At 39.0% G+C, this 22,767-nt stretch overlaps 3 protein-coding genes across 5 annotated transcripts; 2 read left to right on the top strand and 1 right to left on the bottom strand.

Moving 5' to 3' along the window:
• The first annotated feature begins 2,334 nt into the window (after positions 1–2,334).
• LOC111328645 (lens fiber major intrinsic protein) lies at positions 2,335–6,562 on the top strand. The gene is made up of 5 exons (XM_088748366.1): positions 2,335–2,477; positions 2,604–2,900; positions 3,602–3,843; positions 4,112–4,192; positions 5,804–6,562. Exons 1-5 carry the CDS (start codon positions 2,450–2,452, stop codon positions 5,939–5,941), a joined length of 786 nt encoding a protein of 261 aa, XP_088604492.1. The 5' UTR covers positions 2,335–2,449; the 3' UTR covers positions 5,942–6,562.
• A 156-nt stretch (positions 6,563–6,718) lies between these two features.
• On the top strand, positions 6,719–13,294 carry LOC111328671 (proton-coupled zinc antiporter SLC30A2). 3 transcript variants are annotated; one of them, XM_022933150.2, is made up of 7 exons: positions 6,719–7,863; positions 8,867–8,994; positions 9,261–9,414; positions 9,868–10,090; positions 10,594–10,699; positions 11,140–11,274; positions 12,827–13,294. In XM_022933150.2, the coding sequence occupies exons 2-7, from the start codon at positions 8,877–8,879 to the stop codon at positions 12,967–12,969; spliced, it is 879 nt and encodes a 292-aa protein (XP_022788885.1). In that variant the 5' UTR covers positions 6,719–7,863; positions 8,867–8,876; the 3' UTR covers positions 12,970–13,294. The 3 variants fall into 3 exon arrangements, with proteins under 3 accessions (XP_022788885.1, XP_088604490.1, XP_088604491.1); XM_088748364.1 differs by having other exon boundaries at positions 8,848–8,994; XM_088748365.1 differs by lacking the exon at positions 6,719–7,863 and adding an exon at positions 7,952–8,565 and having other exon boundaries at positions 8,848–8,994.
• On the bottom strand, positions 13,122–22,745 carry LOC111328670 (uncharacterized). Its single transcript, XM_022933147.2, has 14 exons — positions 22,591–22,745; positions 21,582–21,698; positions 20,638–20,701; positions 20,035–20,074; positions 19,840–19,882; positions 19,072–19,187; positions 17,775–17,894; positions 17,023–17,138; positions 16,846–16,922; positions 16,669–16,702; positions 16,337–16,482; positions 16,021–16,096; positions 15,754–15,875; positions 13,122–14,694 (listed from the first exon to the last, which is right to left on the bottom strand). Exons 1-14 carry the CDS (start codon positions 22,708–22,710, stop codon positions 14,422–14,424), a joined length of 1,464 nt encoding a protein of 487 aa, XP_022788882.2. The 5' UTR covers positions 22,711–22,745; the 3' UTR covers positions 13,122–14,421.
• Between the last annotated feature and the right edge of the window lie 22 nt (positions 22,746–22,767).

Here is a 22,767-nt window from a genome sequence, read left to right as displayed (position 1 = left end):
ATTTTTCCATTGGTTCTTCAACTCAGCCAGCATGCAATGGTACTTCAAGTTCAGAGAACCAGCCACAAATGGAGAAATGAAAGTGGATGTTGCTGTAGCATACCTTTGAATTATTTGATTCCTATTTGACTTGTCATTCTCAAATGGCATCATGACCTGGTCTGGTTCATGAGTAACAGTTTTCATTGGCATTTGGAAGTGGCAGTTTTTTTTTACCCTCAGTGGTTTGATCTCTGATATTAAGGGGACATTGCACTGTGATGGTGGTACCTACAAGTTCTCAAAAGAAAGAGTGGACCAACTACCTTGTGACAAATTTTATTGTGGCTTGGGTGGTATTATTGCAGATTCTGATGAGAAGAAATGACAGATTGTGCTTCAAACTGATTATCTACCTGAAAGTTTGAGGAGTAGCCACTAAGAAATGCCTAGTATGTTGTGATTTTTCTACTAGATGAATTGCATTTTGTTATTTAAATCCCTTACTAATTTAAGGACTTCGATTCAAATGTTAAAGTCACATTATTCTCTGTGATTTTTTTCCCTTGTATTGTACAATATAGCCATTTCATGTAGCAGAGAATGTAGTGATAAACCCATAATACTGTAAAAATTTTAGATTGTTTTTTTAAAAAACAGAAGCACTGACAGTTGAAATTTGTAATTTATAAATATGCTCCGGACATTAGTTTAGATCTGTCTAGAAAGAAGAATTATTCAAAAGGCCATGTCCTAAAGACTTAAATCCTCTTTAGGACTAGTCAACTGCATAATGGTTTATTCAAGGTCTAATATCACTATGTGGGAGTAGCCCAATGAAGAAATCTTGTTTTAGATTAAGACTCCAATGTTACTAGGATTAAATCTGAAGTATGGTAGGGTGTCATGTATAGTGTGAATTGAAACAAGGCTGAAATGTCTCTTTGATGAGTGGGCTTACAAGAAGCTGTTATGCAACGTAATTTATGTCATACAACAAAGGTACCATTCTCAGCTTAGAACAAAAAAATTAATGTTTTCTAAGAAAAATTGAATAATGCAAATACCTAATTTATTCTCAGCTTTTATGATTTGTGTGCATGTGCCTTAAAAATTAATGAACATTTGATTAAAAGTTAGTGTCAATTATTGATGATGCTGTGAATTTTAGAGATTGAATATTGAGATAAATTAAAAGTAACCTTTCAACGTGAAATGAAGTCCTGTTTCTCTAATTGCGAAAAGATGCAAATGGAGAAACAAAATTTAAGGTAAGCCCCCTCTTTTTTGAGCCTTCCAAAGAAATTATGTGCTTCCTTGCAATCACTCGTCATTTCCCACCAGAACATGATTTGGAGTCTAATCAGCGGCGGTCCTATAGATTTTAATCGATTAAGTTTATTTTTGTGGCAACAGTTTGAAGATATAATCTTTAAAAACTGCCAGAATGCCTCCCAATTCGTTTTGTTTGGTCTCAAAGGTTGTGACAGAAGTAAAACGATTCATGAAAGTACTGCCTTGTGACCATATGCACGATGTCTTCAGTAGCGGGAGTTATTTCGTGCGATTCGACGTACACGTCCGTGAGTGGAGAGCGAGAGTTTAACTTTATCTTTACTTTACTATTCTGGTAACGAGGCAGCCTCGTTCGCAAGGTCCTTTCTGGGGGAGGAAGAGAGAAGGTCCTGGGAACGAGGTTGACGCCAAGCTTGGAAGTGAACCCTTCTGACCAATCGGAGTGATAACTAATCATGCTTCGTTGCGACAATAGGGGCGAAGGGGCTATGTTTGACATACCAGTAGGGTACGGACGTGGTTTTGGAAAAAAAAGAATTAATTTTTCTAAAGTTAATTTTTTTTTATAAAATTCGTTATGTCCAGTCTGTCTAAATCTTCTCGATCCGCAAACATATCTGTCCGGTCTTCGTTGCTTATTGCTTAGTTTCGTTATATTGTACAGAACTAAAATTATTTTGAATTCACCTTCATGGTCAGATCATAGTTCCACACGCCGCAAAATTGACCTGCACCACCACTTAACTTCTGAAATTTGACGGAACTTTGCAACATTAGACAAAAACTTCATAAATTGGTCTGAGCTGTTTAAACTTGAACGCTAACGCAGGAAAGAAGTCGTTTTTCAATGCCTGGCCTATTTAATGTGGATGCGCAATTCGTTCTGAAGGCGCTGCCGTCTTTAATTTGCTCAAGAAGATGGCGGAAATAAATTAGAAATAATGTCCAGTAAAAATATTTCGCTCCGCCTTTTAACTCAATTTAAAGTTCTACTGTTTACACAGCACAGAAGAACTTTTGTGGCCTTAATTATTCTTGATGGAATATTGTTTGCTTTGTTGTTTCGTTACAGTGGAATGCGAAAGACGATACTACAAGGTTAAAGAATGAATAATAGTGCACACTGGGGTAACAAATTACAAGGTAGAAGAGTGAAGCGGAAACTTTTACGACAATGGGTTGTTCGCGAAACTTTCCTCGAGGTAAAATCTAGCAGTGTTTCATGATCTGCTCTGACAAAACAGTGCTTTCTGAAAGGCTTTCGTCAAGTTTGTTTTTATCAATAGTTGTAGAGTTTTCAATCAATGGGTTTTATTTGTCTCCTACAGTTGGACTAAGCGACACATATTATGTGGATTTCTGGTTGGCTGTACTCGCCGAGTACCTGGCAAGTTTCTTTTTCATGTTTGCAGTTTCGGGTTCTGCCTTGAGATGGGAAGGTGCGCCGACTATTTTTCAACAAGCTCTTGCCGCTGGGCTTGTAACAGCCTCCATGATTCAGGCTTTCAGATCTGTGAGCTTGCCGCTTGTGCATGCAAATCCAGTTGTGTCGCTTGCTGCTTTCATAACCGGGGATGCTGGTTTAATACGAATGGCGTGTTCTCTTATAGCGCAGTTTTTTGGAGGTAATTAGACATTTATCAGGTTTTTCTAGCAAATCAGTCTGTTTTCAAGTTAAAGAAGCTTATCAACAAATTCACTTTGCTTGGATTGTTTGGATTTTGAGAGAAACGATCGCTTGACCTCTAAAATGCTGCAGTACTTTTGATTTTCAAGATGTATCTTTAGATAAATTTTCCGGAATTAACTGCTTAGACAAACTTACCGAAAATTTTAACGGTCAAGCACCTATTTAGATACTTGAGTCGAATGAACATGCCTCTGTTAGCGACCATGGCATGTTAAGCATATACCATGTCTTCGGCTGATTGACACCCCTACCGCACAAAAAATTGATTAGCTTGAATATAGAATTCGTTTCCGTTAACTATGAATCTAAGGCAATTCCTTAAACCTCTAATCTCTAATAAGGAGCTATTCTTTACCAAGCGCGAAACTGATCAAACATCACTACAGCTCTCTGACGTGTTGATCGCAAGATTTCAATCTGCTACCCTCACTTTCCGCGGATGACGCGAATTCGTTTGCTTTAATTTGATGCCAAGTTATAAGCAACCAAGGTGACTGAAAACGAAAAACAACAGAAGTCCCGTTGAATCCTTCTTTGTCACTGGTTTGAAAATTTATGACTGCAATGTTGACTTTTTATAGCACAGTTTTTATTCAGATATTTATTTATTATTTATTTAATATTTATGACCCATAGCTATAACTGGCACTGGCGTCGTGATGGCAATAAGCCCTCAACACGCCCGAGGGAAGCTTGGGGTGACTATGCCAGGAAAAGAAGTGAGTGGTTTCCAGGCTTTCGGCGTGGAGTTGGTTCTGACATCACTTCTAGTACTTACCATGCTGGCTTCCATCGATGCCAATAAACAAGCAGCTCGCAGGGATTATGGGACTGCTGCTGCCATGGGCGTGGTCGTTACGGGCTGTTATCTCATTGCGGTAAGGTTCAATGGCGATGGGATTGTATTGGCCTTTAATTACCATCGTTTTGTGATTGGTCGAAAGATTCCGCCAAAGTCGATGCAAATTATATTGAAAATCAAGACCAATTTTAATTTCTTACTCGCGTTTCCATATGCTTAAGGTATTTTCTTACATTTTTTACTGATTCACTGTGAAATGTTATTGGCTACTAGTGATATATGAAATGAACCATAAATAGCAAATATTTAGTAGACAATTTATGGTATTTTTCCCGTGACCATAGCTACCGCTGACCGGCTGCGGATTAAATCCCGCAAGATCCTTGGCACCTGCTGTTTTCACAAGCACTTGGGAACACCACTGGGTAAGTGCACTTTCATTTACATTTAAAAAAAAAAAAAGAACGTACCTCCATCCGCTGGGAGGAGAAGAGGTCAGATGATTAACGCATATTATTAAAAACTGGATCAATTCAAGACTTTTAATTGGCTTAGCCATTATGGTATATGAGCCAATATACCATAATCAACAAATATGGTAAGCGTACGCGTCAGCTTAAAATTGAAAGGGAGCTAAAAATTTAATAAAATTTAATAATTTAATTTAACGTTTTTAATAAAACAATTATTCCACTCGCTCTTGTTGGATACGAGACGATTATAGCCAACTCGGCGCTACGCGCCTCGTTGGCTATCTATCATCTCATATCCAACGCGCGCTCGTGGAATAATTGTTAAGTATAGGATTCCATATATATATATATATATATCGATAGATCTAGGTTGGAGACTTAACTGGGTCTTTCTGCTGCTTTCTTAGGGAAAAATAGTTGCGTGCGTCTGTTGAATGATAGATCACATAGACGACATCTGAAACGAAGTAAGAACAAACAGGTGGCAGAGAAGGCACAGCCGTGTGTGTCTCTGATGTTTTCACTACATTTTGACACATTCTGTGATCTGCATGTCACTGAACAGACCCCTGGCGACATGGAATCTATTTGTTTTGCATGATAGAAGGGAAAGATTTTGCGAATGGCTACGTCATCTGTGCCGGTCGTTCATCCTTGAGTAATAACCAATCAAAATGCGTGCTGGTATAATTCAGCTTACTAATAAATAGAAAAGACTTAACATATGGTGAACGATCCTCGCAGTAGATAGCGCTATTTAAGCCATAGCGAAAATCAGACCTGAAAAAAATCAAGCCTGTACGGGATTCGAACCACTGACCTCTGCGATACTAGTGCAGCGCTCTACCAATTGAGCTAACAAGCCAACTGGGAGCAGGCCGTTAAGTTGATTCGTAATAAACCCGTGAAAGTGATAAATCAGATACAATGAAATATATGAAGTTCATATATTTTGAACTGCGGTATTAGATACATATGGTGAACGATCCTCGCAGTAGATAGCGCTATTTAAGCAATAACGAAAATCAGACCTGAAAAAAATCAGGCCTGTACGGAATTCGAACCACTGACCTCTGCGATACTAGTGCAGCGCTCTACAAATTGAGCTAACAAGCCAACTGGGAGCAGGCCGTTAAGTTGATTCGTAATAAACCCGTGAAAGTGATAAATCAGATCCAATGAAATATAATATACTGCGAGGATCGTTCACCATATGTATCTAATACCGCAGTTCAAAATATATGAACTTCATATATTTCATTGTATCTGATTTATCACTTTCACGGGTTTATTACGAATCAACTTAACGGCCTGCTCCCAGTTGGCTTGTTAGCTCAATTGGTAGAGCGCTGCACTAGTATCGCAGAGGTCAGTGGTTCGAATCCCGTAGAGGCCTGATTTTTTTCAGGTCTGATTTTCGCTATTGCTTAAATAGCGCTATCTACTGCGAGAATCGTTCACTATATGTATCTAATACCGCAGTTCAAAATATATGAACTTCATATATTTAATTGTATCAGAAAAGACTTTACTCACCCAGCTTATGTTTTTCTGTCCAAACAGGTTTACTGGGCTGGACCAATCTTGGGCTCTCTGTTGGCAACGTTTCTCCATTGTCTTTTGTTCAGGAGACGTGAGTATAAGCGACAATCGCCAACTCCACAGGATGAAAATGAGTACGACGATGTTTTATCATCTTAAACAATCGGCAAAATCTCTTTAACCATCCAACTGCTAAGATAGCACAACTCTTTTTGAGTCTTATAGATGGTCGTAAACTTTTTTTGTTTTTGATGAGACTAACTGTATCAACGGTACATATATCTTGCTTCCTATAACATGTAGTTTGTAATCGATGTATCCTGGTTCGTCAATGCTATGCTTTTAATTATCAGAATATTAGGCCGGAGAGTCTAGCCATCTTTGTTTTATGATATTAAATAACCTACTGATCGAATTAATTAGTTTTTAATCTCTTACTTTCGAAGATCAAGCTAAGAGACAGCATATCAAATATGACCCTTAAACTTATTCCAATCAGAATCCATCCAAAGCAAGAGAATATGTTCTCTTGATCCAAATTTTGTCCATCTGGATTGATTAATGTAACGTGTTTTTCACGAGTTGCTTAAATTCATTGGTAGAGAATGATTAGGAACCGGATGTGGTGCTCATGTGAGAAAACTTGGTTCTAGGATTGGTTAATTCTGAAAGCAGGAGCGAGGAAGTAGGCATGTATGGGTGCCATTCTTTTAGCTGAGTTCTCTCCACGATGGATCATTTGTTTACATTCTCAATAAATGTTATCTTTTGATGTGAAAATTGTGTTTCTATCGTGAGTAATCGATGGATTCTTTCGCCTTTCTATTATTACTGTGGCTCGCTGGAGCCTCACCATGACATATGAGATCTTCGTTTCTCGTACCCATGCTTTCCCATCTGGGAAACTCCGAGGCGGTCTGGAATCGTGACAGCTGTGTTGCTGAATACTTTGAGGGAAGGGAAGGGTTTATCTTCGATTTCCTTTCTGATTTCAGTCCTTCATCTATATGAGATGAGCAGTTAATTTAAAAAAGTTAACTGAAATATTTTCGTGATTAAATTTGAAAAATCCAAGAAGAATCTTCTTGGTTAAACAGTTAAACGGATATTTGAAAAAAAAAAAAAAAAAAAAAAAAACATTGAGGTAACTGTACCCTAAGAAAAAATGTGCAACCCCGGCAATATGTTGGCGGTCTGAGTTGCAGAAAATTCTTGCCCGAAATGTTTTCCGCTCTCTACTCTTTCGAAGATCCTGATGCATTAATTGGTGATTATATATGTTATTTACCAGCTGGGAGGTCCTTATTGAGAAAAACTGTGCCCTAGGTCTTGGATACCGTTCGAGGCCGTAAGTAACGCAATTTAAAACTGAAGCCTTCAGTTTTAAGTTGCGTTACTTACGGCCTCGAGAGGCCTCGGAGGCTTCACTTAAACGGTTTTTATTAATATCTGCGCACTGATAAGGGTTATTCAAAAGGCTTCCAAGCAAATATTAAAACATTTTCCTATAAGTAACTGTCACGATCCGACACCTGTCAATTAGAAAGCGCGCAAGAAAAAAATTAAGCCCACTGAAAAAGACACCATTCTAGGTTTGTTCGTATTAGGAAAAACTGCGCCCTCTATCTCGAGTATCGCCTTCGGCCTACGTCTTCGGGTGGTATCCAAGACCTCGGGCACAGTTTTTCCCAATACGGACCTCTTGTCTGGTGAGTAATATATATATTTATCGTAAGCGCATGAAATTCGCCAAAAGCTATTCGACATAACTTCGACAAGCTTTTTAATCAAACCCAACCAGTTTGTATACACACTTGTTTCTTCGGCTTATTTCACAAGAATTTGTCAGTTCACTAAAAACACCGATGGATTAAGATCCCAACATGCTGTGTACTTCACTTGATTGTCAGTTACGAACGTAAACAGCAGGTGCCAGAGCAGGTTTTATCTCTGCGAGTTCATCCCTGATCTTAATTGTTTTTCAAGGCGATCAAAAATGAAGAAGGCCAAAGAAGGGGCTACAAGAAGACTGAGGATCGCTAGTGTTCTTTGCTTGTTTTTTATGACTGTGGAATTTGTAGGTAAGTATTCTCATTAACTCAGTACATTTACGTCTTTGGTACGTAAATGCCGCCAGAATTAGAGAATATGTTTACTTCAGTTCATAACCATGTTTACATATGTTCTCTTTAAAGACCACAACACAACACGTTTTTTTTTCTAAACCGATCCCTGCAAAATTGATCGCCATGCATCGTTTTAAAACGATGCCTTCAAGTTGTGGGAGGCAACTGTCATACACTAGAAAGACTAAAGCAAATCTTGAATATTTGATCTTGCTCGCTCTAACAATTCATTTCATTGCAATAGAGCTTTTTATGAATTATTGTGTGACACTTGACTGATGATTTGATAAATAGAGCCCGATCGGAACACATGAACACAGAAAAATACAGTGTTCTAACAGGAAACAAACTCTGAATTTTAAGTGCTTGTTAGAGCATTTACACAAAATCTCATGGTTATGGTCGGCTTCGCAAAAGCTCTCGATGATTAATGAATGTTGTTCGAATATTTCTTCCTTTTCAGAATACCAGTTTTACAGATCCAAAATTCACTTCTCCGACTGATTTGTTTTCTACGAGATGAAATATATGTGAACACTAATTTATCAACTGAGTAAAAATCACCAATTTTCACGCTAAAGTCAAACATGCACATCTACATTCCGCGACAAGTGAGCTTGAGTTGTCAAAGAAAAAATCGTATACCACATAGATTAGGTGGGTAGCTATTGCTTTTTTCAAGACCCCTCGAGACGAGTGCTCTTCGATGATATAACAAACTTCATCCTTGACAAATTTCTCTCTAAAATAAATATCTCCTTCTTCAAAATCAAGATTAAAGAGTCCTGGAAAAATGTTACCGTACTTTTGCAGCTACACTGCCTTAAAAAACTTGTAAAGGAAAGTCTGGTGATATAGGCTAGATCTCTTGATGTTACTCAAGTGCATCAGAGTAATTTCTGAGTAAAACATAATTAAATTTCCTGTTTGATTTCTTAGGGGGTTATTTTTCCAACAGTCTCGCTATTATGACGGACGCAGCCCACTTGCTGTCGGATTTTGCGGGTTTCATGATCTCGTTGTTGGCTCTGTGGGTGGCTACCAAGCCCGCCACTACGACGCTCTCTTTTGGCTGGCAGCGCGCAGGTAAGAGTACTATACATGCGTCTGCTAAGGTTTGAGAAATGTTCTGCATGTGAATGCAAACAAAAGAGAATTAAAACAGCTACTGGTGTGCTATTAATTTATTCTAGCTTGTAGCCAAAAGTTTTCAGCGAGCTTAGTTCACGAAAAACTATTCGTATGTGGGAACAGATAATGTTCACGTACAAATAATATAAGAGAATATTTTCACGCCAGATGAAGGCTATTGTTTATATATTTGAAAGCTGGCTTTTCACGTCTCTTTTCAGAGGTGATGGGTGCAGTGATATCCGTTCTGTTCATCTGGGTATTAACCGGGGTCTTAGTTTACCTAGCAGTTCAGAGAATCCTCACGAAACAATATGAAATAGATGCTCAAGTGATGTTACTCACTGCGTCAGCGGGCCTCATTATAAACGTCCTGTAAGTCATTTTGCCAATAAAATATCTTCACAATTTTGCTGATTAACTTGAAGGCAAAGTGTATTCAAGTGAACATAAGTTAATAATATATTATCTTTTGGAGATACATCTAATTTTGCAAATCTATTGGTGTTCAAGTTGAACTTTTTTTTAAATGAACTTTTTTTTAAAATTCAGTACCTTGCTTATGCTTAAAAAAGATATGTCTGCTCTACATTTGAGTCCAAACGAAAGTCAATCGTTACATGACTTTCTCTCGCCTTTCGTGATCGTGACGTCATGATACGTTACCATGGATACTGGTAGCCCATTTAGGCCTATATATTCCTAATGTTGCGATACAAGTGCAAATTATGGCCCACAACAACAACAACAACAACAACAACAACAGAAAACCAACCCTCAAATGTAGCATGTTCCCAGCTCATATCTTTAAAATTATTTGTGAACCAGATTAGGTATCATACTTCACCAGAAAGGTCATGGTCACAGCCACGGATCCAATCCTAAAAAGAAGAAAGGCAAAAGAAAATCGCAATCCCAAGCCTCACCATCCAGTTTCATTATTCTAGAAGAAGAAGAAAACGTGAATGTGCGGGCGGCGTTCATTCACGTCCTGGGCGACTTCTTACAAAGCATAGGCGTGTTTATTGCAGCTCTTCTCATATGGTTTAAGGTATGGTTTTGGTTGAAGATTGAGTTGTCGCGCGTGTTTTCACGTATCCACATAAAGCTACTCATTTCCACTCACTGTGGGCCATGGTGGACATTGACTTTCTCCCGTTACTCTTGTCGCTTGATCTCAAGAAACTATGGATCGACTCCAGCTCGCTCGCCCTCGCTCGCCCAAAGTTGAGCGCGCGAGAGCAAGCATAAATTTAAATCCCTTCTTCCCGCTCACGAAGTCATTATAGCGCTCGTTAACTCTATCCCGGAAACGTTTTTGTTCCGGAGAGCGACGAGTATGAAGGAGATTGCGGAAGGGGCTGACGTTTTCCAACAAACCTCCTAATATTCAACTTTCCATCGTAACAAATAGCAAGAGACTGGTAACGAGTCCACTAAGAGAGAAGTTTTTCATACTTTTAATCTGTGAAACGCCGATTTAAGAAACCTCGCCAGGTTGTCTGTATTATATCTGATAGTAAAGCTAATCTTATATGCTTCACTCTTTTTCAGCCATCGTGGGCAATCGCAGATCCGATATGCACATTTATATTCTCTCTGATAGTTTTAGGAACCACATTAGCTATTTTGAAAGATGCATTAATTGTGCTCATGGAGGGTGAGTAAATTACCACCTGTTTACAAAGGGAAAAAAAAGCAAATAAAAACAAGCATAAGCATAAGATTAAGATTAAGCATAATCATCATGAATCATGACTCCGCTAAATCTTAATTCTTAGAACCGACACCTGTCGAAAAGACTTTGATACAAAAAAACTGCGTGGAAGGTGTACAAGAACTTGTAGTAACAAAGACAATTACGTTATAACTTTTGTTGTTTTCGTGTGCGACCTGGTGACATTCTTTGTCTGATAATCTTGTCCGGAGTCAATGCACAGTTTGAGAGTCCAGTTGCAGAATGTTTAAGAGAACCTTTCCGAAGGATCTCGATATTGTCTTAGTGTTTGTTTTTGGTGTTTCGACTGACCAGACAATCTTAAATAATATTTTTTTTAACGACAACATACAGATACGTGTTTGTCCGTTTTTATTGTGTAGGAGTTCCCAAAGGGTTGAATTTCAACACTTTAAAAGAAAGTCTCCTAGACATCCCGGGAGTATTAGCTGTTCACGATCTTCACGTGTGGTCTCTAACAGTGGGAACGACAGCTATAGCAGTTCATCTTGTCATAGGTAAGTTTTAAGGAAATTTGCCTTCCATCCTGGTTTTACAGTCTGGTTTAGCCGCCTCTTGGTTGAAATCATCTTTCCGTCCGCCCTTCTGTTCTGTGCCTGCTTTGAGTGAACCATTTGTTTAGGAAAAGGGAGTAAGTTTCTAAAGACGGAAACCGTGGTGCTGCGTCGGTGGGGGAGCATAACAAGGTAATTTTGGTTTTTACCAACTGAGTAGATAATATAAATTGGTCAACGTTAAGAGCTCCAAAGGTGAAATTTCGAGCCGGCCGGTTAGCCCTTCGTTATTAGCTCTGACGAAGGGCTAACGCTCGAAACGTCAGCTCTGAAACTCTCTACGGTGGTCAAGTTATATTTCTTTATCAACTCAGTTCATAAAACCAAAATTATTTGTTGGTGTGTTATTCTCAGTCAGTCTGGTCTCAGTGTGTGTGTCTGACTTTCTGTCTGTCTGTCTGTCTGTCTGTCTGTCTGTATGTCTGTCTGTCTGTATGTGTCTGTCTGTATGTCTGTCTGTCTGTATGTCTGTCTGTCTGTGTGTCTGTCTGTCTGTATGTCTGTCTGTCTGTATGTCTGTCTGTGTGTCTGTCTGTCTGTCTGTATGTCTGTCTGTATGTGTCTGTCTGTCTGTATGTCTGTCTGTCTGTGTGTCTGTCTGTCTGTCTGTGTGTCTGTCTGTCTGTATGTCTGTCTGTCTGTATGTCTGTCTGTCTGTATGTCTGTATGTCTGTCTGTATGTCTGTCTGTCTGTTAGTATGTCTGTCTGTGTCTGTCTGTCTGTATGTTTGTCTGTCTGTCTGTCTGTCTGTATGTCTGTCTGTCTGCATGTCTGTGTGTCTGTGTGTCTGTCTGTTTGTCTGTCTGTCTGTCCGTTCGTCTGTCTACGCACCTGTCTGTCTGTCTTTCTTTCCACTTGTTTAGTGGCGGATCCAGGGGGAGGGTCCGGGGGTCCGGACCCCCCCATCAGACCTGACGCTTACAAATTTGAGACTGAAATTATTACATGGACAGGATCGTATATCACTTTTTAACTGGCTGATTTTTTAAATGAATCCAAGTAAACGGTAAGCGGCCAAGGAATATAACGTGCAACTGCGACTGGTGGGAGGGGGTGTGGGGGAGAAGTAATTTGCCTCGGTCCAGCAGTCCTTCCTGAACCAAAGTTTGGACCCCCCCAATCAAAAATTCCTGGATCCGCCCCTGCTGTTTGTCTGTCTTTCTGACCAGCTGGTCTGTCCCTTCATTCCAGCATACAGCTGCCTATTCGTCTGTCAGATCTGTGTGTGTATTTGTCTTATGTGTATCTGTCTTATGTTCAAGTCCCTCTGAACGCGGCTCTGTCTTTATATTACGTTACGTTTATCTGTTTTCTTTGTTGATCTTCCCTATCTGTCTGTATATGTTTGTTTATCGATCCTTCTCAGTCTATATTAAACTTCTGCAGGTGGATCTGAATAACGAAAATAAAAGTAACGTAGTCTTATTCTAAGAGCAAATTAACGTGGTTAATTATAATAATTAACCTGTACTCGACGGTTTTATTTCTGTTCAGATGATAGTTGTAGTTCACAAGCAGCTCTGGAAGAAGCGTCGCGAATCTGCAGTCAAGAATTCGACATACAGCACAGTACAATACAAGTAGAGACATCTAGTGAGAAAACTGCCGAATGTATTCAATGCGACGAACCTAAGTAAGGGATTATAAGAAATATAGCCGCTGGACGGCGGAAGACGTGAACGTGGACCCATAGGAAGAAGTCACATGATCAAGCTTGTTCCAGCTTATGTATTGAGAAGATTCAGCAAATATAGTTCAAGTTGTTGCCGGGTCATTTGACAACAACAACAACAACAACAACAACCTTTATTTATGTGTCAAATCTAAAATAGCAGTTATACAACCACTAACTGGGGACACTAAATACTACCTAAAAATTTAAGAAATTTAAAAATAAAACAATATATATGTACAATTTAAAATCTAACCTAAGTCTTACATAAAAGGCAGTTTTCACATTTACTATCAGTCAATTTAGAAACAAGGTCTATTCTACGTATGTTACATTTAAAAGATGAAATACGTTTCAATCTTCTTCGTTCTTCCACATCCTTGCAAAATTTTACTTGGTATTACATCCAACCCCCTTCTGTTTGAATTACGCTCACATTTCGTGGGTTCCTTCAGTTTGACTACAGATCTCCACGGTACAAAAATCGAGGCGAAATGTCGACATTATAAAAAAACAAAACAAAACAAGCTTTTGACCGGTCGTGTATACGCGTACAAACAAGAATTAACTTGCAAGCGAAGTTCTGGTTTTAATTATTTTATTGACGTTATTGACGAAGAAGAGGGAAAGACGATACTACCAGATTGTTTAAAATCGGACACTAGACACCGACTTGAGACTCCAGTGTCCGATTAAAGACGCTAGTGTTCGATTTTGAACACTAGTGTCCAAAAAAGAGACACCAGTGACCGAAATCGGACACTCATGTCTAAAATTGGACACTAGTGGCTGAGATCGGTCACTAGTGTCTAAAATCGGGCACAAGTGTCTAAAATCGGAAACTAGTGTCTTAAATCAGACAATAAAGCCTAAAATCGGGCGCTAGTGTCTGAAATCGGACACTAGTGTCCAACATCGGATACTATTGCCCAAAATCGGACACAAGTGTGTAAAACCGGAAAGTAGCATCCTAAATCGGACAATAGTGTCTTAAATCAGACACTAAATGAGTGTCTAAAATCGGACAGTCATGTCTGAAATCGGATACTAATGTCCAAAATTTGTCAGCTTGCGAAATATTGAAAGTACTGATATTTAACTGAGTGTATACATTGAGCTAGGTAATACTTGAATGCGTGCATTAACATGGCATAAAGAGTGACGCAGTGCATATTTGTCCAGCCCAAATCGGTTTGTTTCCAAGCAAAAATGGGTCTGATCCGACAAATTGACTGGCGCCAACTGGGAAATTACTTCGAGTCTTGTACTCTTGTACCAAGATTTTGGAAAAAGAGATGTCGAAGTGGCCCATCCAACCAAAAAAATATCCCTTGCATGCGTAGCTAGCCAATTTTATTTAAATAGTCACAAATACGTCCTCATTTGTTAATCTCAAAAAGGGTTCATTTGTTCATTATTATCTCCTCGACCTCTTGGTATCTGAGTCTCTTTCGTCGTAGTACCGCACCCGTTTATTCCCCCCGCTGTGTTGCCTTCTGTCTCGTTCCATTCGTCGAGTCTCTTCATCGTCTCTAGTCTCTCGTCTCGTACCATCTTTGAGGTCGGCTTTATTTTCCCGCCCCTCTTTAGATACGTCTCCTTCATCAGAATTAATACCAGAGATGCCGTGTTCCTCTTTGTACTGCATTTCTAAGACGTGCATTTGTGTCTCGATAAGGTCACGCATTACCTGATGACAGGACGTAAGATTAAGGATTACTTACAAAATGACGGCATGGGGTATCCCGTAATACCTTGACTCAGACACTTTCTCATAAAGAAGGCACAAGGTCACGCTCTATCTATGAACTGACAGCTTGAGGTGTCACGCCTCACCTTAGCTTACACCTTAGCTTGAAACAGATGATATAAGATAACGCATTATCTATCAAAGGATAGGTCGAGCAGTCACGCATTACCGGAGAACAGACACTAAATTTTTTTCAGGTCTGATTTTCACTATTGCTCAAATAGTGCTTTATTGCGAAGGATCGTGCACATATACGTTTCATAACCGCAGTTCATACATATGTTTCATATGTTTGTTGTTGTTTGATTTATCATCTACGGGTTTATATCGAATTAATTTGATGGCCTGCTCCCAGTTGGCTTGTTAGCTCAGTTGGTAGAACGCTGCACTAGTATCGCAGAGGTCAGTGGTTCGAGTCCCGTACAGGCGTGAAATTTTTTTCAGGTCTGATTTTCACTATTGCTCAAATAGTGCTTTACTGCGAAGGATCGTTCTCATATACATACACTATATTAGCACCAACATAGAGTGCATTTAACATTACGTCACCCATCACTAAGACAGATTTTGACAGATTTAAGATACAAATCTCTGAGGGCCAACCTGACAAAATTAAACCATAAATCACTGATCTAAAGGCTCCAAAACAAGTTATTAGAAATTTGCCACAAGTGACAGCTTAGCTTTGACAACGTTTTGATAATTAGGTGTGTGACGAGGCAGAGGCAGTTTAGCCGCAGTATGCGTCTGTCTGCCGGTTTTTTTGTCTGTCTGTCCCTCTGTATGTGTGTTCGTGTGTCCGTCTGTCTGTCAGTACGTGAGTACGTGCATCCATCCGTCCGTCCGTCCGTCTGTCTGTCTGTCTGTCTGTCTGTCTGTCAGAATGTAATTTCAAGCTTCAAGCTTGCAAAGAAATTAGAATGCAGATGCTCTAAACGTTTGGGCGGTGGCTTAGGTCAGATTTGTGGGTGGCCCGAGACTTGACAGCGCGAGTAATACCTCAACAGCACTCCTTTTGGTAATGTGTACATTCTTTGCTCGGTAGCTCTGTCGTCGACGTTTGTAGTCACGCTGTTCAGCCAACACTTCAAAACGAGTTTTCGGTTGATCACCTTCTGTTCCTACATAAAAAGAGCGTGACATAAATTAATGCGTGACATAAACTCGAGCGTGACACATTCGAAAACAAGCGAGATTCATTATTACTTATCAAAAGCATTTTGCTAGAAGTTTACCATTTTCCGTTAAGCATACCATTTTTCTTACCTTTAGATTCATTCGAGTCAGAAACTTCTTCTAAATCCATCTCTTTTTTGTCTGTTTCTCGTTTTGCTTTTGCAGCCTGTTAGGGAAAAAAAAAAGAACAGAAGTCAAGTCCTAGGAGCCTGGTAACCAATTGTGACTACCGAATATTGATGCATATACCGATATTTGTGGTATGAAGCGTAATCTTTCAAGTTAAGTTCCCCGAACAGTATTCTGGGTGTAGAGAGGCGTTATGGGAGGAAAGTAACTTGGCCAAGAAGATAACAACAACATCGCAACCTACTGACTATGAGTTCTTTATTTCTCGGTAACAAACCTGTATCACGTGCTCATAGACGGTGAGTCGTTGTTGGGGAGAGAGGTCAAATATTACCCGCTCCATCGGGAGAGAGATCTCTTTCGCGGAACTTCCAACAGGTTCTGGGTGGCCAGGAACATCTGTCTTTGTTTTAAAGCTATTGGCTATGAGGGGAAAAAAATACACTCAGTTAACGATTAATAAACGAAAGGAGTACGTTTCTGACGATAAATCAAGAACTGAAAAATCCACCATAATTATGAAAGAGGAATAACGCATGCGCACAAATGCTGCAGGTGCTTGTGACAAGTAATTAACACATTAAATGAAGGAACGGTAAAGTGGCATACCTGACGAATATTGCGTCTTGTTTTCCATGTGATACTAACAGGAAATTAAAGAGAAAAAAGGAGGTAAGTTTCTGATAAGAGGATATTCTACCGAGTAGGTAAGACACGAGATTCTTCCTCAATAAACAACAAAATATCTGAAATTAGAGTTATGTATTGACATAACTGAAAACTCACGTGGATGGCAGAGTTTTTCTCCTCGGTGACTGAAACAGCGAGAAACTTCCACAAGTTCAAAACAAAACCCTTTGTCTCTAAAATGAGCACCAAGCGAGATAAGAAGAAAGCAATAGTTACATACAAGTACAATGATAAGTTTGACAAACAACCGCAGACCTAACAACAGAGCCTTACCATCTCCCAGAAAATCTTTCAGCATCTCTTCCATTCCACTGGGATGAGCAACTTTCTTCTCTTGAAGGCACGACAAAACAAAATCCACCAAGCGGTCACTGGCACCTTCAACAGAACTGTTTCAAACAAAAAATAATTTAATTACAATGTACATTGCAACATGCACAACATATGAGAACCTGGCAAATGGTGTTACTCGCCAACTGAGCGTATTCATACCCTTTTATGAAGCAGGTTTCATTTGATAACGGTCCATAATTTTCCCTGATCTTCAACATTTTTTTTGTGTTTTCTATAGGCCGTCATTGAGACTTTGGGTCTCAAAATATTGGTCAAATGATCATTAATTCATAGTATTCTTCACTTTGTTGTTTGATGAAAAAATCCTTGCTTAGGGATCAGTATTATTCAATAACTCTTTATGACTTGTACATAGACTTCAAAAGTTTTCTAGTCTAAAAAATTGGTTTAGTTCAATTCCAAGACTTTCCAGTATTTCCATAAGACGGACCCCCTGTGATAACATTTTGTCTAGCTTGGAGCATGCCCACATTAGCTTTGCAGTGAGAGGGAAAAACCATGAGGTTCAAGCGGGCAAGCAAAGCCAGTCTTAATCTATGACAAAAGCCTGGCAGACCTCCCCCATGCTTGCTTTCCTTGCTGACTGGAATCACGCTTGCTCCACCACTCATGCAACAGCTAATTTGAGCCTTATACTCATTGGCTAAACTGTACATTTTCTGTAAGCTTACCTCAAGTACTGGACTTGTGGCAAATTCCCAATGATCCAAGTCTTCATTTTCTCTTGTGTGAGAAGATGAAGTTCTAGTTGCATGTGAGAAGATGGTATCACTTGCCATGCCATTATTGACCTTCAGCACAGCATTCAATTTACATGTTAGAAAAAAAAAAACAGAAGTATGGATCATGAGCTAAAAGGCCCATCCTACCAATTATCCTGGGCCAGTTTCCATAACATGTGAAGTGACCACGGCATTGTTGTTCAAAGGTTGAATAACGCTACCCACTGGATAAATTGCTATCAAGTGGATAACATTTGTCAGATCTCAACACTAATGGTAAGCCAACTAGCTATGGACTAGTGGAAGTTCAGTTTTGGCTAGTGGTTTTTGATTTCCACTAACCGCCTCCTGGTTAGCTCAATGGATAGAGCGCTGGACTGTTGCGCGGGAGGTTGAGGGTTCGAGCCCCGGCCGGACCAACACTCAAGGTCTTAAAATAATTGAGAAGAATTTGCTACCTTTCTATAACATCAAGAAAAGGTTAGATATTCTAGTCTCCTCGGATAGGGACGAATAAATGGAGGTCCCATCTCCTGCAGGGTTGGGGTAGGAGATGTTAATTTCCCACACACGAGATTACTGTGTGATGGATGTTCTCCCCTGGGGTGGGATGGGTGGGAATGTGAGATCGATAGACTGAAGTGACTGCCAGAGGCGCCTGATATGCTGACGTCTGTTCTCAACCTTACACTGCACCCGTAACTCAGCCTCTGGGCTGCAAGTGGTCAGATATAAACTATAATTATATAACTAACCAGTTTGGCTAGTCAACAAACTGAAATTGTTGTAACATCTAAGTTGTCACTAGCCACCTAGCTAATAAGTTGAAAAGTTAGTATTGAGCCGTGATTGTGCATTCTGCTATCACTCATATGTTGGGTAGTGATTTATCCCTTGGATAGCATTGACCACACCCTTGAAAGAACTGGACCTAGGGGTATTGCTTCTGTATAACCCTTGGCAGGTACCACAGCCCCCTGCCATTATTCAGGCTTCTCTGACAGTTCACTGGTACCCTTTTAAATGCCTGAGTGGAGAGAAGCACTGTAAGAGCAAAGTGTCACACCCAGGAATAAGACACAATGACCCTGCAAGGCCTCACAACTGAATCTCTCGCCTTGTAGTTCAGCGGTGCTTTATTCCTTAATCCACTGCCTCTCCCACCCCTCTGCACAATGCCATGGCTATTTTGTGTCCAAAAGACAAATGGAACGTACGTATATGACAGATCAAACCTGCACCCTACCTTATCTCAACTGCTGAATCATTGTGACAAGTTCTGCCACCAATAATAATATTGTGAGTGTCTTGTGCAGATCTTTCTTCTTTTGATGCCACCATGGAACAACATGTTGGTTCCACCTAAAAATGACAGATATTACCAGTACCCATATAATACATGTATGTGTATGTCACTGTTAGTGTGGCATTCTCATTTAGTGATTTCTTTTTGTGTTCCTAATTACATTTTTTTGTGTTTTTGCATGTGCATTTTTCTTATTGTTTTTCACATTCTTTCACTCATGTTGATTTATTTTGTGTTCGATTTTTTTGTATAATTTTTCTTTGTTCAATTTCATTTTGTATAAGCTTCTTGGTAAAAATTTATCACTAGAGTATCAGAGTCCTAGAGATCAATATCAATTCCTTCACTATGATCAGCTCTCAGTTTTTTCTGTTCTTTGTGTGCACAAATCATACAATATTTGTTAGTGTCTTTCCTTGTCCCATTGCTTTTCCTCGGTTGTTTACATTTTTCTATTCTTTCAACTTGTATTTGTAACAACTTGTAATTATTTGTTCCTTTAGCACCTGTGATCGACCATAATGCAAATAAAGTTAAAAGTGCCCGTTGAAACCTGACTTGTTGGCAGTTACAGTCACCTTTCATGACCCAATGTATACATGCACTGTTTTCAATGATTGAAACACAAAGTTTTGTCAAAAAGAATAGCGTCAAAAGGTAAAAGAAGACAGCTTTATTGTGGATAAAATATGATTTTTATTCCCATACCTTGTTGCAGACCCTGGTGTGCTCTGCAGTATCTAGTTTTCCACTAAAAAGAAACATATTTTCATAGAGAAAGAAGAAAGTATGTATAAAATATCATAGGGGAATAAACAGAGTACTGGTATTTTTAATATTACTATTTTCAGGAACTGTGTACATTCATAAATGAACATAACAAATCATAATTTTGGCTCGTACCTTTCACTGCAGTTCTTGAAAGAACTATACTGCTTTTCATCTAGTGCAGAAAAGTAATGATAAGAAAAAATGTCCAATTAAACACCTGTGTTGCTGAAAAAATTAATGTTACTTTGTAGCAATGCTTTACAATCAAGTAACTCTTTAACCTCTGGGAGAGATTAGCATCTAATTTCTCCTTATGGAAGCAGCCTTGAATCAAACAGTAAGGTCATGAGAATAAAGCAAATGATCATTAACAAAAGAACCTCTTGATTGATAAGCAAATTCTCCTTGTCAGCACCTTAGGAAATGTATAGAGAACAGTATGGAGAATATACAGACTGATGTCAGGGTGTAAAGGGTTAAAAAATGATACCAATGACCGTCCTTTGTGATTAACCGAGTTTTGTTATCCAGCAAGACTTCTCGGCTGCATTTGTCCGCCATCTTGGCCATGTCACAGAGGTGTGTCTGCTATCTGATGCTTGGGATTTTCAATCACATTTGGAAAATTACTCCCCATAAATAACTCAGAATGAATGAACTTCTGAAATATGTACAATAACGATCTTTGATAATTGGTATCACCGCCTTGCATAAACAGTCATATACAATAAATACCTATGGTAATTGGTATCACTGCCTTGCATGTCTGGTAGAAGAATTCAGGGCTTGTACAAACATCCTGTCAATAAAGAATAAAAATGAATCTTCTGGGTGTACAAATTTTCACGTAAAGCTGTCAGTGCCCCTTCCCGAAGGTTCCGTTTTCATGCTTTAGAGCTAATGGAAAGATGCAAAGTCAAAATACTTGAAAGGTAGGGATAAATCAAATAATTTTATCTTGCTCTAACCGAGTTCGAAGTCTGTGTAGTGAGTTAAGTTCCTGCTTACTTGGGGCCGGACAGTAACGGTAGCCAACTAGCGACAGACTTGTAGAAATTCAGTTTTGGCAAGTGGTTTTTGATTTTCATCGGCCAGTCTGGCTAGTAAGTTGAAAAGTCAGCATTGAGCCCTATTAGTAGTAATTTATGGCTCAAGTCTGAAGTAAAGAGCCCATAAATCTGAATTAATAAATTCTATGATCTGTAACGTACAGTACTGATCGAGGAATCTATTATATCTGGGTTCAACTAGAGGAGGAAGATTTCCAATAAAACAGACTTTTAAATGTTGAGGGACATACAGTGATTAATACAGCCCGCTAAATTAACCAATTATAGCACATGTGCTAACTGAGTGATATAATAATGACACCAGGGTTCCAAATTAACACTCCTAAACTCACAAAATGTAAGTGATTTTGATAATCTGTGAATGAAAAAAAAAAAATATCCACTAGCAAACATTGTGAGTTAGAATCATCCATGTCACCTAAACATCATTTATAGTCTTCATATCAGATGCATCTATGGTCACTGACAATTCAAAGGAAGAGAATTTGCCAGTGGTCTCATCAGTTTGCTAGTGGAAAGAAATCTTACTGGAAAAACTTTCCCATTGGACTACAAAGTTACTTTCCACCCAAGGATACAGAGGTAAACAGTTCCAGTGGTAAGACGCACCTGAGGTATTATGCCCTTTGTTTTGTACCGGCAAACAGATAAGTGTTTATCAAGTCTTGATGCTGGTATTCTGTGGCTGAAGTTGATTGGACAGTGTATCAACTTGGAACTGTTGACCTTACAAAAGAGAGTACAGTTTCACTCTCTTGAATGAACTCAATGTAATTGTACATAAAAAATCAGATTAACCCTTTCACTCTGAGGATCTGCTTAGAAATTCTCCATACTGTCTATTTCACAATATTTATGAAGTTTGTTTGGAAAATTTAATACTGGACGAACTAAAACCCCTAATTGATAATTTTCTTTATTCTTATCACTTGTCCGCTTGATATTGCGTAGGTGGTTTGCACATTACGTCATTGCCACCATGTTGGTGGACTTAAACAATAGATATCTCAGTAGGTTCTTTTGTTCATTCACCAGCATTTGTTCCTTTCACCATTGTTACCTGTGTCTCTAGAGATTGGTTGCAAACCACCTATTGATATTGTAAGGAGAAATTCTGTCTTGATCTCTTATGAGAGTGAAAGGGTTCATCTTACTGTTAATAAGTAAGATTGTAAAATCAAAGCTTCAATATTGTATATTTTTATCCAAGAATGGTTTTTCTTTTAAGTTCTGCAAGCAAAAAGATTGAACATATTATTACATTTAAATTCATGCGATTTTAAAATGTTCATGATTTTCCAAAATTTTTAAGGATCGTCACGGCGATTCCCAATGAAAGGGATGCACGCGTGAGTAAGCTTGCTGCGTGAGAATAACAAAATTATCTTAAAATTACATTTTTAGGACTGAGTGCGAACAAACCTGCCATTTCACGTTCGCACAACATGTACCGGATACGGATGATGTAGACCAAAGGGAGGTAACAACATAGTTGAAGGGTTATTAAAAAACAATAATGGCAAAAGATGTTTTCATTTAACTCTGGAGAAACTGAATCAATAATATCTCCATGTATTACAAGTAACGATGGCGGGCTAAAAGGAAAGTCCATCCAGACCTTCTTCAATAAATCTTCCTTTTTCCACTTTAAACGGGACAGAATTCTTTCCATTTCCGTTGCAGTATGACTCAGAAAGGAAGAAATGTTCCGTACACAATGCTCCCTCTTCTCCGCCATCTTTGAATTTACCTCGCTATTGGAGACTGGCACGAGTTTATACCATATTAGGCATTT

Source organism: Stylophora pistillata, chromosome 2 (genome assembly GCF_964205215.1).
Source record: "Stylophora pistillata chromosome 2, jaStyPist1.2, whole genome shotgun sequence".
NCBI classification, from domain to species: domain Eukaryota; kingdom Metazoa; phylum Cnidaria; class Anthozoa; order Scleractinia; family Pocilloporidae; genus Stylophora; species Stylophora pistillata.
The sequence above is the reverse complement of the archived record's forward strand: the minus strand, read 5'-3'. Positions and strand labels throughout refer to the sequence as shown.